General features: G+C 46.8%; 1 protein-coding gene across 2 annotated transcripts in view; it reads left to right on the top strand.

The window, feature by feature from the left end:
- Nucleotides 1-14,584, top strand: part of KIF18A (kinesin family member 18A) — a 91,590-nt gene that overhangs the window by 39,979 nt on the left and 37,027 nt on the right. For both annotated transcript variants that reach the window (XM_066583230.1, XM_066583229.1), the window contains exons 5-9: nucleotides 1,631-1,741; nucleotides 1,861-2,058; nucleotides 10,655-10,831; nucleotides 11,829-11,903; nucleotides 13,202-13,287. In XM_066583230.1, coding sequence (XP_066439327.1) covers nucleotides 1,631-1,741; nucleotides 1,861-2,058; nucleotides 10,655-10,831; nucleotides 11,829-11,903; nucleotides 13,202-13,287 — 647 coding nt within the window. The remainder of the gene's footprint in view (nucleotides 1-1,630; nucleotides 1,742-1,860; nucleotides 2,059-10,654; nucleotides 10,832-11,828; nucleotides 11,904-13,201; nucleotides 13,288-14,584) is intronic.

The raw sequence follows: 14,584 nt of genomic DNA, 5'->3' as shown, positions 1-14,584 counted from the left end.
GTAATGCTATAGCATTACGCCATACTGCAGGAGCGATCAAAGCATCGCATGTTAAAGTCCTCCAGAGGGACTTCAGAGTAAAGTAAAAAAAAAATAAAGTTTTTTTTTTTTTTTTTAATTGTTAAAAAAAAAAAAAGTTATAAAAGTTTAAATCACCCCCCTTTTGCCATATCTATTATTAAAAAATCTAAATCATAAAATAAAAATATGTATTTGATATCGCCGCGTCCGTAAAAGTCCGATCTATCAAAGTAGCGCATAATTTTTTCTGCACGGTGAACGTCGTCCGAAAAAAAAAATAAAGACCGCCAGCAATGCATTTTTTTAGTTACCCTGTCTCCCAGAAAAAACGCAATAAAAAGCGATCAAAAAGTCGTATGTATTCCAAATTGATACTATTGGAAACTACAGGACATCCCGCAAAAAATGAGCCCTTGCTCCACTACGTCGACGGAAAAATAAAGTTATCGCGCGCACAAAATGACCGCAGAAAATAATTGAAAAAAATTAATATCTTAAAAAAAAAAAAAAAAAATACAAGTACTACAGCAAAAACAATACTATACAAGTTTGGTATCGTAGCAATCGTACTGACCCATAGAATAAAAATATCAGGTCGTTTTTGTTGCAGTTTGTGCGCCGTAGAAACAGGACGCACCGAAAGATGGTGGAATGTCGTTTTTTTCCATTTCTCTCCGCTTAGAATTTTTTAAAAGTTTTTCAGTACATTATATGGTACAATAAATTGTGCCATTGAAAAATACAACTCGTCCCGCAAAAAACAAGCCCACATACAGCGACGTCGATGGATAAATAAAGGAGCTACGATTTTTTTAAAAGGGAGTAGGAAAAAACAAAAATGGAAAAAAGAAAAAAAGCTCCGTCACTAAGGGGTTAAACAAACATTTCAAGCATGGCCGCCTTCTTTCCAGACGCTAAGCTGTCATCAATCAGTCATTGTTAAATTTCACCCAACGAACAATCGTTTTTGTTGAAATCGTCTGTTTTCATCAACTTTAGTCTGTGTATGAGCAATTTTAAGGATTTGTCCCACTTGTAGCTGTTTTGTTGCTGGAAGCAGACCGCTCCGTACATTGTGCAGAATCCAAGGCTGAGTCCTATTGAAGTGAATGGGCCTCAGCCTGCAGTACCATAGTAAGCCACTGCACAATTTACAGAGCTGTCGGCTTCCTGCTGCTTCCGGAATTTCGCTGCAGCAATCTACATGCGGCCGCTAATCCCGGGATTAGCCAGCCATGTGGATGAGATATATATAAAAAATATCATCCACACGGGATGGCCAATCCGTTGCAGCAAAGCCACCAGAAGCGGCACGGATTCCCCGCCCGCAGCATGTCAATTTGTTTTGTTTTTTTTCGCTGCTGCGGTCTCGTTCTCCTCTATGGGAGCGCCGGGCGCAACGGAAAAGCGTTGCGGCCAAGCCGCTCCAAAACCCACGGCGAAGTGCCGTGGGTTTTGAAGCAGCGCTTTCCCAGCGGAAATTTCACGTTTTTTCGCTGTGACAAATCCGCAAGATTTCCGCTGGGAATACGTCCTGTGACCCTAGCCGGAATTTTTTTTCTCTTCTCCAATAAACTTTTCTTGATCCTACTTAATTTTACTTCCGTAGCCAAAATCTGCGGAGAATATTCTCCAGCTGCTGGACTATGGGAATAAGAACAGGACTCAGCATCCCACTGATATGAATGCAGCATCTTCACGATCCCATGCTGTGTTTCAGGTGAGGCCAAGTAGGGTGGAAGTAATGGGCGCTGAGCGGCAGTCAAGTGCGCTGATGATTTCCCCCTCCCATCGTTACTTACATTGTTGACTAATCTTGTGGGGGGTTTTGCCTTGCAGATATACTTAAGACAGCAGGAAAAAAGTGCCAGCATTAATCAAAATGTTCGACTTGCCAAAATGAGCCTTATTGACCTGGCTGGCTCAGAACGGGCAAGTGCTACCAATGCTAAAGGTGCGCGGTTACGGGAAGGCACAAACATAAACCGCTCCTTATTGGCTCTTGGAAACGTAATTAATGCTCTGGCGGATCCGAAGGTGAGTAGAGAGACCTGTTGTCTGTGTGCAGTGACATGATCGCAGTTGTATGGCTCTTGTGTTGGGGTCCCTTCACTTGGGATGACTGTTGGGTGCTCCAGTGCTGCTGTGGAGCCGCCGGTGGGCCGGCATATTGCTGTGTATGCCAGGGATATTGTACTGCACATGACAGCGTATCTCACACGTGCCGCCATGCGCAGTCTTCCTGTTTGTTTGTTTTTTTAATTTCCGGTGCTGCCACTTTGCATGTACGTATATACGGTGTAATTGCGTGTGGGTGATGTTGATTATGCGCCTGTAGAGAACGATGATCTCGCGCTGTCTCTCATGCGTGTGATATGGGGGAAAAATAGAAGATGCAGCTTTTTTTTTTTTTTTTTTTGCTGCGCTCATGCATTACGCAATTCTTACACACCAATATGAATAAACCAGCGTAAGGCGATGTATTTGATTGCCTGCAAATTGCATGTGCGTGATGCACGGTAATCTTACACTTCCGACCTAAGGCCCCCTGCACACGGGCGGAAATTCCGTGGCGAGATTTCCTGCTGAATTTCCACCCGCGCCCACTGCTATAGGATTGCATGCAATGCTATGTACACTGCCGCGATTTGTCCGCGTGAAGACACGCGGACAACAAATTGGGCGTGTTCTATTTCTGTGAGAGGCCCGCACAGAAATGTCAGTAGAGACCCGCCGGCTCTGTGCATGCGCCGGCTGGGCGGCAGCCGGCAACTCACAGAGAAGAGGAGACGCCAGGAGCTGGTGAGCCGCAGGTCTCTGCAGGGGCACGGGTCCGTATCCTGCTGCGAGAATTCCCGCAGCGGGATCCCACCCGGCCGTCTGGAGGTGGCCTAAGACTGCAGTGTCTGTATAGATGGAGCAGAGTGTTTTAATTTATAGCTTTGTAGCATTAATGATTGTCAGTCCAAAATACGTGCATTGAAGTGGAAACCATTCTGCCTCCTGAAGATGACTTGTTGCAGAAGTTATCGGTGAAGTGTTACTTTGCTACATTTGTAAAGGCTTTCTATCTTAAGGCCGTTGTGTCACACACCTTTTTGCAGAAATCTTTTTATGGCTTCCTTATATAAAGTTCCTGTTGTAACGCTTTTGCGCGCTCGCAGCCTCACGGCACATCGTCGTTCCAGCGATATGGCGTGGAAATAAATTCGTACATGCAGTTAACGGAAATAAACGGAATACTAGTGTTCTCTCGCTCTACATGGTGACTCCCCATTCTGAGTACGGATCCCTCTCTGACCTAGATCAGCTCCTCTTGAGACAATCCCCTCTTTAACTTTTTCTTATAGTAAGACCTTTTTGCCCACTATAAGGGCTCATGCCCACGAGCGAAGCGGAATGCACCCACGGGACTACATCGCACGATTAAAAACAAAAAAGTGCCTGTGAGTGATTGCGGATTTCCACGGTCTCCATTAATGCTATATTAATGGAGACCCACTACTGCGTAAATCTGCGCTAATAGAACATACCGCGTCTTTTTTTTTTTTTTTTCTCGCTAGCGGAAATCCGCGGTAGAATTCTGCATGTGACCATCGGCAGGCAGAAAGCTATTAGGTTCAGTAAGTGCGGAATCCATGTGAGGATTTCAGCCGCGGGAAACGCGGTACTAATCCGTTCGTGGACATTCGCCCTAACTGTGGGAATCCCACATCCGCCATGTAGGGCCGTGATGCAACATTTGCCTCGTAGGGCTCTTCTTCCAAGCACCGGCATTACGATGTAAAACTAAACAAGATGCCGGGGAGGGATTTTCTCTTGAATCTTTTTTCCTTGTTCCTAAATAGTCTGTAATTAAAACAAGTTTCCGATGGAACACGAAGCCCCTCGACTTGTTTACATGATCTAATAAATGCAATATGGCCCGGTTGTCAGATCCTGCGCTGCTCACATCTGTCAGCCACTACCGCGTTCTACATTCTGTTGTTTTTGCAATAAAAACATTTTTCCCCCCAAAACACCGGCTGCGTAAAATAAGCGTAAGCTTTTACTTGTTCTTCATCTGTTGTTGACGTATATTATTGTAAACATTACTTAATTTACCTTTTATCTTTTTGCCCCCATTTTATATGCCTAGTAGATTCAACAGGTCGTCTATAAATCATCGGACACGTTATGGGAGTATTTACTAAAACAAACCTGGATTTTTAGAACTCTGCATTGTGCCGTTCCTCTGTTGTTCCTCTTGGAATTGTTTAACCCCTTGAGTGGCGGGTTTCCTACCACCCTGTCAGACCCACCAGGGCAGGTTTTTTAAAATGGTCTAATCATTGAATTTCAACTAGTTTTGCAGTTGCGTCTCAAGAGCCATAACTTTTTCATTTTTCCATTGACATGGCCATATAAGGGCTTGTTTTTTGCGGGACAAGTTGTGATTTTTTAAACAGGGGGGAGGAAAAAAAGAAATGGGGAAAAAAGAAAAAAAGGGGCCATGTCATTAAGAGGGGTTAAATGTATTAACTTCCTTCTTTGGGTCATTACGACGCATGGATACCAAATGTGTGATTGTATTTTTGATTTTTACAAAGTAAAGGGAGACAAGTGTTTTTATAATTTTTTTTTTTTTTGTAATTTTTTTTTTTTTTTGTCCCTTTAGGGGACTTCCACAGGGACCCATTAGGACCCCTGATCACATTCCGGGGGTCCGATGGTGACAGCCCTTTACATGCTGCAGTGACAGCCCTTTACATGCTGCAGTCACATAGACTGCAGCATGTAAAGGGTTAACACAGCAGAGATCGGAGGTTTTCTCTGATCTCTGCTGTAAGAGCTAGTACCTAGCTGTCCTCTGACAGCTAACAACCGGCTCTCCCTGCCACAGAGACCATCGGCTTGCTTCTGACAAGCCGATGGTCTCTATGGCAACCTGTAAACAAAGCAGGATATTGCCGGCAGATCGGCAATATCTTCTGCTGGTTTTTCAAAGCTCTTGCTTTGTTCTCTGTGGGTCTGTGCAGGCAGAGCACACTGCCACAGCTTGTGGCACTGTGCTCTGCAGCTCCCATAGTGATACATAGCCCGGAAATCTTCCGGGCTATGTCACTATGAGCAGTGGAGCTCGTCCCAGAAAATTTCCGGGCGTGCCACTCAAGGGGTTAAAGGGTCTGGCAACTGGGTGTTAACATTCCTATTGTCAATGGGGTATTAAAAAAAACCGTAAGCGCATCAAATTGGGCCAAAACAGTCTTTTTATATGTGGTTCTTGGTGCAGTTTTTTTTAAAAACCGCGTCTCAACGATCTCATGTGACTCCAGCCTGAAGCTTATGAGAAAATCGCAGTTTTTGCGCAATGGAGGAATGCGTGAAAACACAGAATTATGAAACCCATGCTTTACAACGTCTTTCTTTAGATCTGCGATGTTTTCTCTCCTGCGATGTTGCAAGATTCAGCGTTTTGCGATTTATTTTATTTTATTTTTTTTTTCCTCTATGGAGCTTCAGTTTTATCGCAACGCACGGACATCACAAGTTCGTTTTTAACATTATAAACTCCTATTTCTATCGTGTGAGAAAATTCAAAGCGTAAGCAATGCTGGATTATTTTCAGTAAAAGCATCACTGACTCTCAAACCTCGCATGAACAAAAATGCAATTTTTCACCAGTGTGAAGGAGCCGCGAGGCAGGTAAAGGTACTTTCGGTTCATGCGCTATCCTAGGCTTGGACTGCGCACGGACCCATAGTAGTCACTGTGCTAATTCACATATTAGCTTTTCCACATGGACACAGGGATTGCATGGAAAGAATAGCATACGCTATTCGGATACAATTGGCAGATGACTCTCCTATTCAAGGCAGTGAGGAGTCAAAAACAAAAAAAAAGGCCAACACTGAGTACCGTCGGTATTTCATGAATTGCGGAAAAAGAGAGTTGGGCCTGTATCGGTGGTTTCGTTCATCTTGCGCACATGTAAAGCGGAGGACATAGGCCGCCTGCAGACGGGCAGGTCAGATCCGGTGGTGAGATTCTCGCCGCGGGACCCGACCCGAGCGCCTGCAGAGAGCAGCGCGTACTCTCCCGCGGCTCCGGCTGTTTCATGTTTCGGCTTGCCGGGCAGCCGGTGCATGCGCAGACCGAAGCCGGCGGCGGGTGAGTGACGTTTCTGTGCGGGGCTCTGCGAGCCCTGCACAGAAATAGGACATGCTGCGGTTTGTTTGTTAACGCAATCCTATGTAGGCTTCCAGGGGGGGAAATCCCGCCGTGGAATTTCCGCTCGTGTGCAGGTGGCCATACTCAAGTGAGGAAAGGAATACAGAAGTATATGCAATCGGATTAAAAAGTCTGCTTTTTTTTTTTTTGCTTTTTTGTGAATGGAGTCTCCTTGCATTTCTTTCGTGTTCCCTGCGCTAATTCGCCGACATTTGAGGAGCTCCGGCTGACGATTATTACTGCGCTTGTTACTGCTGATCAGTCAGCAGAGGATTGCTGCTATGGAGAGTAACGTTCTTTAATATGATTGATCGCCCCCATACAGGTGGCATTCATCAGCGGCACCCCCCCCCCCCCCCCCCCCCCTTTACACCGGGAGATGTGCTGCCAACGGGCGAGCTATTTTATGCCGCATGACCGATCCGATTAGCTGATAAATGAGCTTGTTAGCTGAACAGGGGGCACCCTCACACAAACCAATTCATGGGAACGCTTGAGCCCCTTCATCGGCCTGCGGTTAGTCTTGGTCTACGCAGCGTCTGGCGCAGTGCGTCGCTGTGCAGGGGGAAAGGACAGAGCCCGATCCTTTGTTCTGCTCATCGTCGAATCTCCCTGCAGCCATCGATCGCCAAGTGCTGGCATGTCCCATAATAGGAAAAACCCCTTTAGATAAGATACAGACTATTATGGGTTTTGTATGGAGTTGAAGAATTGGGTGTTTGTGGCTGTGAATCCCTGCCAGATGAGCGCGCACAAGGCTTGTAGAGATTGCAGGACTTCTTCCGGCAGATTGTAATACGTACAGTGTATTTCTGCGTTCTGTGAGGATCGGCGGGTTCTCGGTGGGAGGTTTTGGGGTCCTACATGTTTCTTGAGCGCTGGGTGGATCCTAACAAGTTGTGCGGTGATTGAACCCATGTGGCGCTGTCGGTAATCCTGGGAACTACCATTCCATTAGTGTCTGGTATGTAATGCTATAGTCTAACACTCTTGTAAGTGGAATGTCTTTATTGGCCAACTTTTATAAGCTTTATTCCTAGGTTTGCATAACTTGAATCTGTCAGTTGTCGTGCCAAGTATTTGCTGGCGTAACAGGGAGAGCATATGGCTGCTTCTTCTCTTTTGTGTTCTGTTCTGAGTGGGGCACGGACTCTACATGTATGTGCAGATCACAGTACGAAGGGCAACTTTTTTTGGTCTTGTTTTTAAATATTGTTAGCCAGCAAATATTTCTGAAGATAGTCGGCTATTAATCCATTGTGAGCATTATGCATTTCCAATATTAGTTGGGAGTAGAGATGAGCGAGCACCCAAATGCTCGGGTCCTCGTTATTCGAGTCCAGCTTTTCGTAAAATTCGAGAGCTCTATTCGAGTAATGAACCCCATTGACTTTAATGGGAGACTCGAGCATTTTTGTATGTGACCCGCCGGTTGCCGAGCGCTTTTTTTTTTCTTTTTTTTTTTTTCTCTCTCCCTCTCTCTCCCCCAAGCCAGCCACAAACTAGCGTTGACGTGCGCAGCGGCGGGTCAAACACGCTCAAGTAGCGAGCACCAGCGAGTACGCTAATACTCGAACGAGCATCAAGCTCGGCAGAGTACGTTCGCTCAACTCTAGTTTGGAGCAATTCCTTCTGTTGTTGGTCTTCCTGCCACCCTGGTTGGTGCCAGGTGAATGAGACCCATAGAACTAAGATTTTCTGCCAGAAAGGAGTCCCAAACAACGTTTCTGTAGATCGATTGGGCTTGTTTAGCTTTCTTGACGTGGAGTAATTAGTGCTACTTGCATGTGCCTAAATGATTGTTCGGGTACATACAGTTCCATTGTGTTGACATAACATGGTGGTTTGTGCAGAGCGAGGTGCCGGTGGCAGATGACTTTGGCACCATATATAACATGCAAGCACCCAACAAATAAGCATTGGCTTGCTCGCTGGGTATCCTCACATTGGAACACGATCGAATGAATAAACATTAGTTCATGATTAGAGTTGAGAAGTTGTTGAAATAATTGGGTCTGGAGTGACCGACCCACAACGTAGTGGTTTTTTATTTTTAATTTAAAAATCGGATCAGGACTTCTGAATTAAGACTTCCATTAAAATCAATAGGATAAGGGCCAATGGCCACAGACAGATTATCACAGGGGAATCCGCCTCCAGAAACCCGCCACGGATTCCGCTGCAATAGCCGTCCATAGACCTGCTGTGTTAAATGATTCTCCTGTGTCCGCGAGCGGAAATCGGCTGCGAATTTTATTTTATTTTTTTTCTGCTCGCGGGGGAGAATCGCAGCATGTTCTATTGTTCATAAAAACGCGCGGATGGCTTCCATTGAAGTCAATGTAAGCCATACATCCTGCTATACTTCCGCAGTGAGCACAACGGAATGATTACGGGGGACACGCATCATAGTCGAGCGCCAACACGTCATACACTGCACTGCGCCGCCTCGCCGAACGGGACTCTCGCAGCAGATCCGGAGAGGTGAGTGTGGTGTCTCTAGTGGGCGCCATGGCAGAATCCGACACGCCCGTGGACATGAGGCGTAGCGTTTTCTGCAGCGGATTGCCGCTGCAGGAGAACGCTAAAGCCATTGCAATTTTCCACGATGAACCTATCAATAATCATGGGTAAATCGCGGCATGCTGCCTTTTTTTATTTATTTTTTTTTTTTTATTCACGAGCGGAAAATCGCAGCGACTTTTCGCTCGTGTACATCGGGCTGCGCTTTCCATAGTCATCCTATGGATTAGGGCCCTAGAGATCGGAGCCCCACCAGAATAGATGAAGGCCCCAGAGATCGGAGCCCCACCAGAATAGATGAAGGCCCCAGAGATCGGAACCCCGCCAGGATAGATGAAGGCCCCAGAGATCGGAGCCCCGCCAGGATAGATGAAGGCCCCAGAGATCGGAGCCCCGCCAGGATAGATGAAGGCCCCAGAGATCGGAGCCCCGCCAGGATAGATGAAGGCCCCAGAGATCGGAGCCCCGCCAGGATAGATGAAGGCCCCAGAGATCGGAGCCCCGCCAGGATAGATGAAGGCCCCAGAGATCGGAGCCCCGCCAGGATAGATGAAGGCCCCAGAGATCGGAGCCCCGCCAGGATAGATGAGGGCCCCAGAGATCGGAGCCCCGCCAGGATAGATGAGGGCCCCAGAGATCGGAGCCCCGCCAGGATAGATGAGGGCCCCAGAGATCGGAGCCCCGCCAGGATAGATGAGGGCCCCAGAGATCGGAGCCCCGCCAGGATAGATGAGGGCCCCAGAGATCGGAGCCCCGCCAGGATAGATGAGGGCCCCAGAGATCGGAGCCCCGCCAGGATAGATGAGGGCCCCAGAGATCGGAGCCCCGCCAGGATAGATGAGGGCCCAGAGATCGGAGCCCCGCCAGGATAGATGAGGGCCCCAGAGATCGGAGCCCCGCCAGGATAGATGAGGGCCCCAGAGATCGGAGCCCCGCCAGGATAGATGAGGGCCCCAGAGATCGGAGCCCCGCCAGGATAGATGAGGGCCCCAGAGATCGGAGCCCCGCCAGGATAGATGAGGGCCCCAGAGATCGGAGCCCCGCCAGGATAGATGAGGGCCCCAGAGATCGGAGCCCCGCCAGGATAGATGAGGGCCCCAGAGATCGGAGCCCCGCCAGGATAGATGAGGGCCCCAGAGATCGGAGCCCCGCCAGGATAGATGAGGGCCCCAGAGATCGGAGCCCCGCCAGGATAGATGAGGGCCCCAGAGATCGGAGCCCCGCCAGGATAGATGAGGGCCCCAGAGATCGGAGCCCCGCCAGGATAGATGAGGGCCCCAGAGATCGGAGCCCCGCCAGGATAGATGAGGGCCCCAGAGATCGGAGCCCCGCCAGGATAGATGAGGGCCCCAGAGATCGGAGCCCCGCCAGGATAGATGAGGGCCCCAGAGATCGGAGCCCCGCCAGGATAGATGAGGACCCAGAGATCGGAGCCCCGCCAATCATAAAGTAATGGCATATAATAGTGATATGTTATCTGACTGCAAACCCTGCTAGCCACCTGCAGTCATACTGTTTCTGCCACCACACAGCTTACTGTCCAACCATTGTCTATGTGTATAGAATCCCTCACTCTCCACCTCACCATACCGGGCACATCTCCAGCCCTTTACCTTCTGTATCACCCCATTATCTGTAGTATGTAAGCCCGTTGGAGCAGGACCCTCACCCCTATTGTCTCCATCAACTGATTACTGTGTAACTGTGGTTTTTGTAGTTTTGTCTGGATATATATAAATATATAACATGTATGTATGAGACACGCGTGACAGCCATCATGCATGGACATATTATTTAATTGATTCTTTTTATTTTTTCACAATGGACAGGTTACAGCGATATATAAATTTTCCAGCTCTGCGAATTATTAACAGAGGACTATGCTTTGTGTGCCCTTTAGACAAAGAAGCAACATATACCTTACCGAAACAGTAAGCTTACACGGCTCCTAAAAGATTCGCTGGGAGGAAACTGTCACACCATCATGATCGCTGCGGTCAGCCCTTCTTCATTCTCCTACGATGACACCTACAACACTCTGAAATATGCAAACCGAGCCAAGGATATAAAAACTGCTGTAAGTGAAAATCCAAGCACTTTGTTTTTTATTACGCTTATTGCTTGAATCTTTTGTTGCATTTTTGTGGTGATCTGTAAAATGACTCCGATAATCCAAGTATAAGGCCTCATGTACACGGGTGCAGCTGATTTGCGGAATCCACGCGGAAGATCCGCAAATCAAGCCACCCATAGGAATACATGGGCATCCGAGAATGCATTAAAGCATGCGGAGTTGTCTTGCAGACCTTTCGGTTCCGTAAAACAAGTCGCAGCATGCTCCATTTTGCTGCGGATCCCACACGGACAGCTCCCATTGAAGTCAATGGAAGCCGTCCCATCCGCGGCACAACCGCAGCTGACACTGCGGACGGTCCGCGGGAAAGCAGGAGTTAAAAAGAAACAAAAGTACTGCACGCCGGCCAGCGCTTCCACACACATCTGCAGTGAGAAAGAAAGAAGATCCGGCCGGGACGCAGGAGACCCGCATCGGATCAGGACCGGTTATTATGGGTCATTGGCTGTGGGCAAGGTGGGATTCCGCTGTGGGCTCCCGCATGGGGAACCCGCGCCTCCCGTGGACATGAGGCCTAAGGATTATACTGTTAGCAAGAAGTAGATTCCAGATAAAAGCAAGTATGACTGCAGGATGAGGCTTCATTCATGTAGTCTGTAACCATGGAGACACACAGATTTGCATAGGAGCTGTAGACACAGAGCAGTTAGGAGTTTTTAAATGAAGGTTATATACAAAGTTGCTTTATTTTATGGACATCTAAAGGAATAAAAAGGGTTGGCCTTCTAAATGTATTAGTTGTGACTAGTTTTTTCAATTTTTTAATTAGAAAATTCACTGATTTTATCATTCTATATATTTTTTAGTCATACCTCACTTCTATCTCTTACCATGTATTTTGTGTAGACGAATACACCTCAGTATCTACAACTAAATGCTTCTCTCATTACTGAAACCTGATTTATTTCTCTAAAGTGTTCTATTTCACTTCTATTAACAGGTGAAGAGTAACGTTCTCAGCCTAGACAGTCACATTAGTCAGTATGCTAAGATCTGTGAGCAGCAGAAGAAGGAGGTACGTTCACACCCCATCCCGTGTAATGGTGGGGATATATTAGAAGTTTGATGGGTTTGTGAATTTACATTTATTGGTATTTTTACCCATAATTTTTTTTTACCGTAAGAATAAGGTATTACATGTAATACATTTTCCCTGCAGTGGCTGCTATAAGGATAATGGACAAGGTCTAGTAATTCTATTATGAGACAACTGATACAAATCTCCCAACTGCTCCATTTTCACTGGCCGAATGTTGGGCAAACGATGCCCCACGCTCGTCCCCGCATATACTCGCTCCTGTGCCGTTACACAGGAGCGAGTATCGCTGACAGCGCAGCCAGCAGGGAAGCGGGGCGGCTGGAGGAGATTTCTCTCCTCGTGGAGTCTTAAAATTTGCTGACAATTCCTATTTTGTAGAGATCACTTCTTGGTATTCATTTCCTTATTATGACAAGCAGGATTACAATGAACTATAATATAGATCACAAAAAGTGATAGTCACAGTTCACCTCTTCCTCCTCCCTGCAGATTGATTTTTGCACAGAGCATGACCACAACACTTTCCAATAGGCAGGAGATGTTCATTGAATTGTACTGTTTCTTATGGTTCATGTCACTGTAAGCTCAAGCGAGATAGTTGGCCCCATAGTCATGTATAGATGATTGGAGATTTTCTATGTGGAAATTAAAAAATGATTAATAAAGATAAAATAGGCGATGCATTTTCTTTAAACAAGACTGCTGCGCAATGGATGGCAGCAAGCAAGGTTCAAAGTGGTGCTAGATCATTGGACGACCAGGCAGACACCGACTGCAAATCTAATCACTGTGCATTCAGTTTTATGGGTTGGGAAAGCCGGCCAATATACGCTTCCATCCGGGGCGTAGAAGCTCATGAACGGGCGCACAAATCTAACGTTTGTGCGCCCGTTCACACGGCATGGGGCCCGGTGGATAGGCACTGAGCTCACCAGGCCGTCGCTCATTTCCCCTCCCTCCCCTTCACAGGCTCACCTCTCGTCTCCTACCCGCTCATGTTTTTGCAATAGGAGGGGCGGGGCTAAGTGGTGGCCCGCCCTGCCATCCATTGATGGCTATAGACAAGGGGCGGGGAGAGGGCGGTAGCTCTGTAAAGGGTTTGCCATGTTCCATGGTTTGTCTGTCCTTGCAGCACAGTCTCATGCACCTGAATGTGCAGCACTAGACACAACAATGGCGCTGCTTCCGAATAAAACCCTTGTTAATCTTGGATAACCATTCCAAATTAATTGTAATCGCCCCGTTCCTATCCCCTGTTTTTTGTCGTTTTTTAGATTGCAATGTTGAAAGAGAAATTGAAGAACTACGAAGAGCAAAGCAAGTTATCTAATACAAACCAGCAGCAGGCGGAAATAAAGAGGTATTTTGGATACTGCAGGTTGTGTTCGTATAATGATGATTACCTTATTTTAGGATTTTGTACTGCTTTGCCACACACTATTTTCTGACTGCGGCTTTAGCTGCTGTCTACATTGGGAGCACTTCGACAGTCAGGCTTAATGTAGTCGATGAATGCAGAATTTTTTTTCTTTACCTCTCCAGAGTCTAGAGCAGGCTCCCAAACTTTTTTTTTGCCCCGTAGACCACTTGACGATTTTTACATGACCGGTTCGGATTTCGTATGCGGGAGCCCTCAGCAGAATCCAACCTTGTGCCCAGCCGTCATCTGCTCATACCTATCATTTTCTTTTTTTTTGTACTGCGGATGGGCTGCACGGCTCTCTCCGTCGAACATATGCAGTACAGATTTTTTTATTTATTTTGTTTTTTAAACCCTTTATTTCCCGTGTCATTGCTAGGCGGTGATGTGGAATCCGTGACCTTTCCGCAATGTCTATTGCAAAAGGGCCGCAGGTTGGACTGCTTCCTTGACTTCAATGGAAGCCATTCGCACAGAATCTGCCTAAAAATAGAACAAGCTGCGACTTGTCCTCAGTGAGCGGAGAATCGCAATTGATTTTCACTCGTGTGCAGGAAAAAGCATTTTTCAATAGCATGATATGGGCGGTATTTGCTGTGGAATCCTGAAACGGTCGCCCTCTCTGGATACCGCAAATCCGCCCGTGTGCAGGCGGCCTAATATTGAATTTCTCTTAACTTATTAAAGTCACATGGGTTTTCCCATCTGGCACGGCGCGGCTCACTTTGATTGGGCTTTTTGTAGAGAGCACAAATGTGAAAAAAAGAAATCCATGTATAATTTTTATTCAGATCTTTATTGAAAAGACACAAAATGCAAGTAAATATTTTGGATTTGGGACGAAACAAATCAGAACCTGGTAAAATACTTACATAAAACTACTACACAAATAACGCTGTTAATGGGAGGGATGAGCCGGACGCTCCGATACCGATTGGTCCTCGGCTTCATATTGGTTAGATATAGTCTCATATATCCACGGCCAGTGATTTACAATTGATTCCTTTTTTTCGTAAGAAGATTGCCGTCCGCGGTAAAACCTCTTTCCACGAGGTATGAAGATGGAAAAGCTATCAAAACCTTTCCTGCGATAGTCCATAATGCAGGATAAGTTACAGGTCCGCACGATGCGTCGCTGCCGGTATGAAAACGTGTAAAAACTTACATGAACACAGCACCCCACAAAGCGGATGGGTATAGTTCGCGCAAAACCTCTTGGGCTCTGGCGGATCACGTG

Source organism: Eleutherodactylus coqui, chromosome 11 (assembly GCF_035609145.1).
Source record: "Eleutherodactylus coqui strain aEleCoq1 chromosome 11, aEleCoq1.hap1, whole genome shotgun sequence".
Taxonomy (NCBI): Eukaryota; Metazoa; Chordata; class Amphibia; order Anura; family Eleutherodactylidae; genus Eleutherodactylus; species Eleutherodactylus coqui.
The sequence above is the reverse complement of the archived record's forward strand: the minus strand, read 5'-3'. Positions and strand labels throughout refer to the sequence as shown.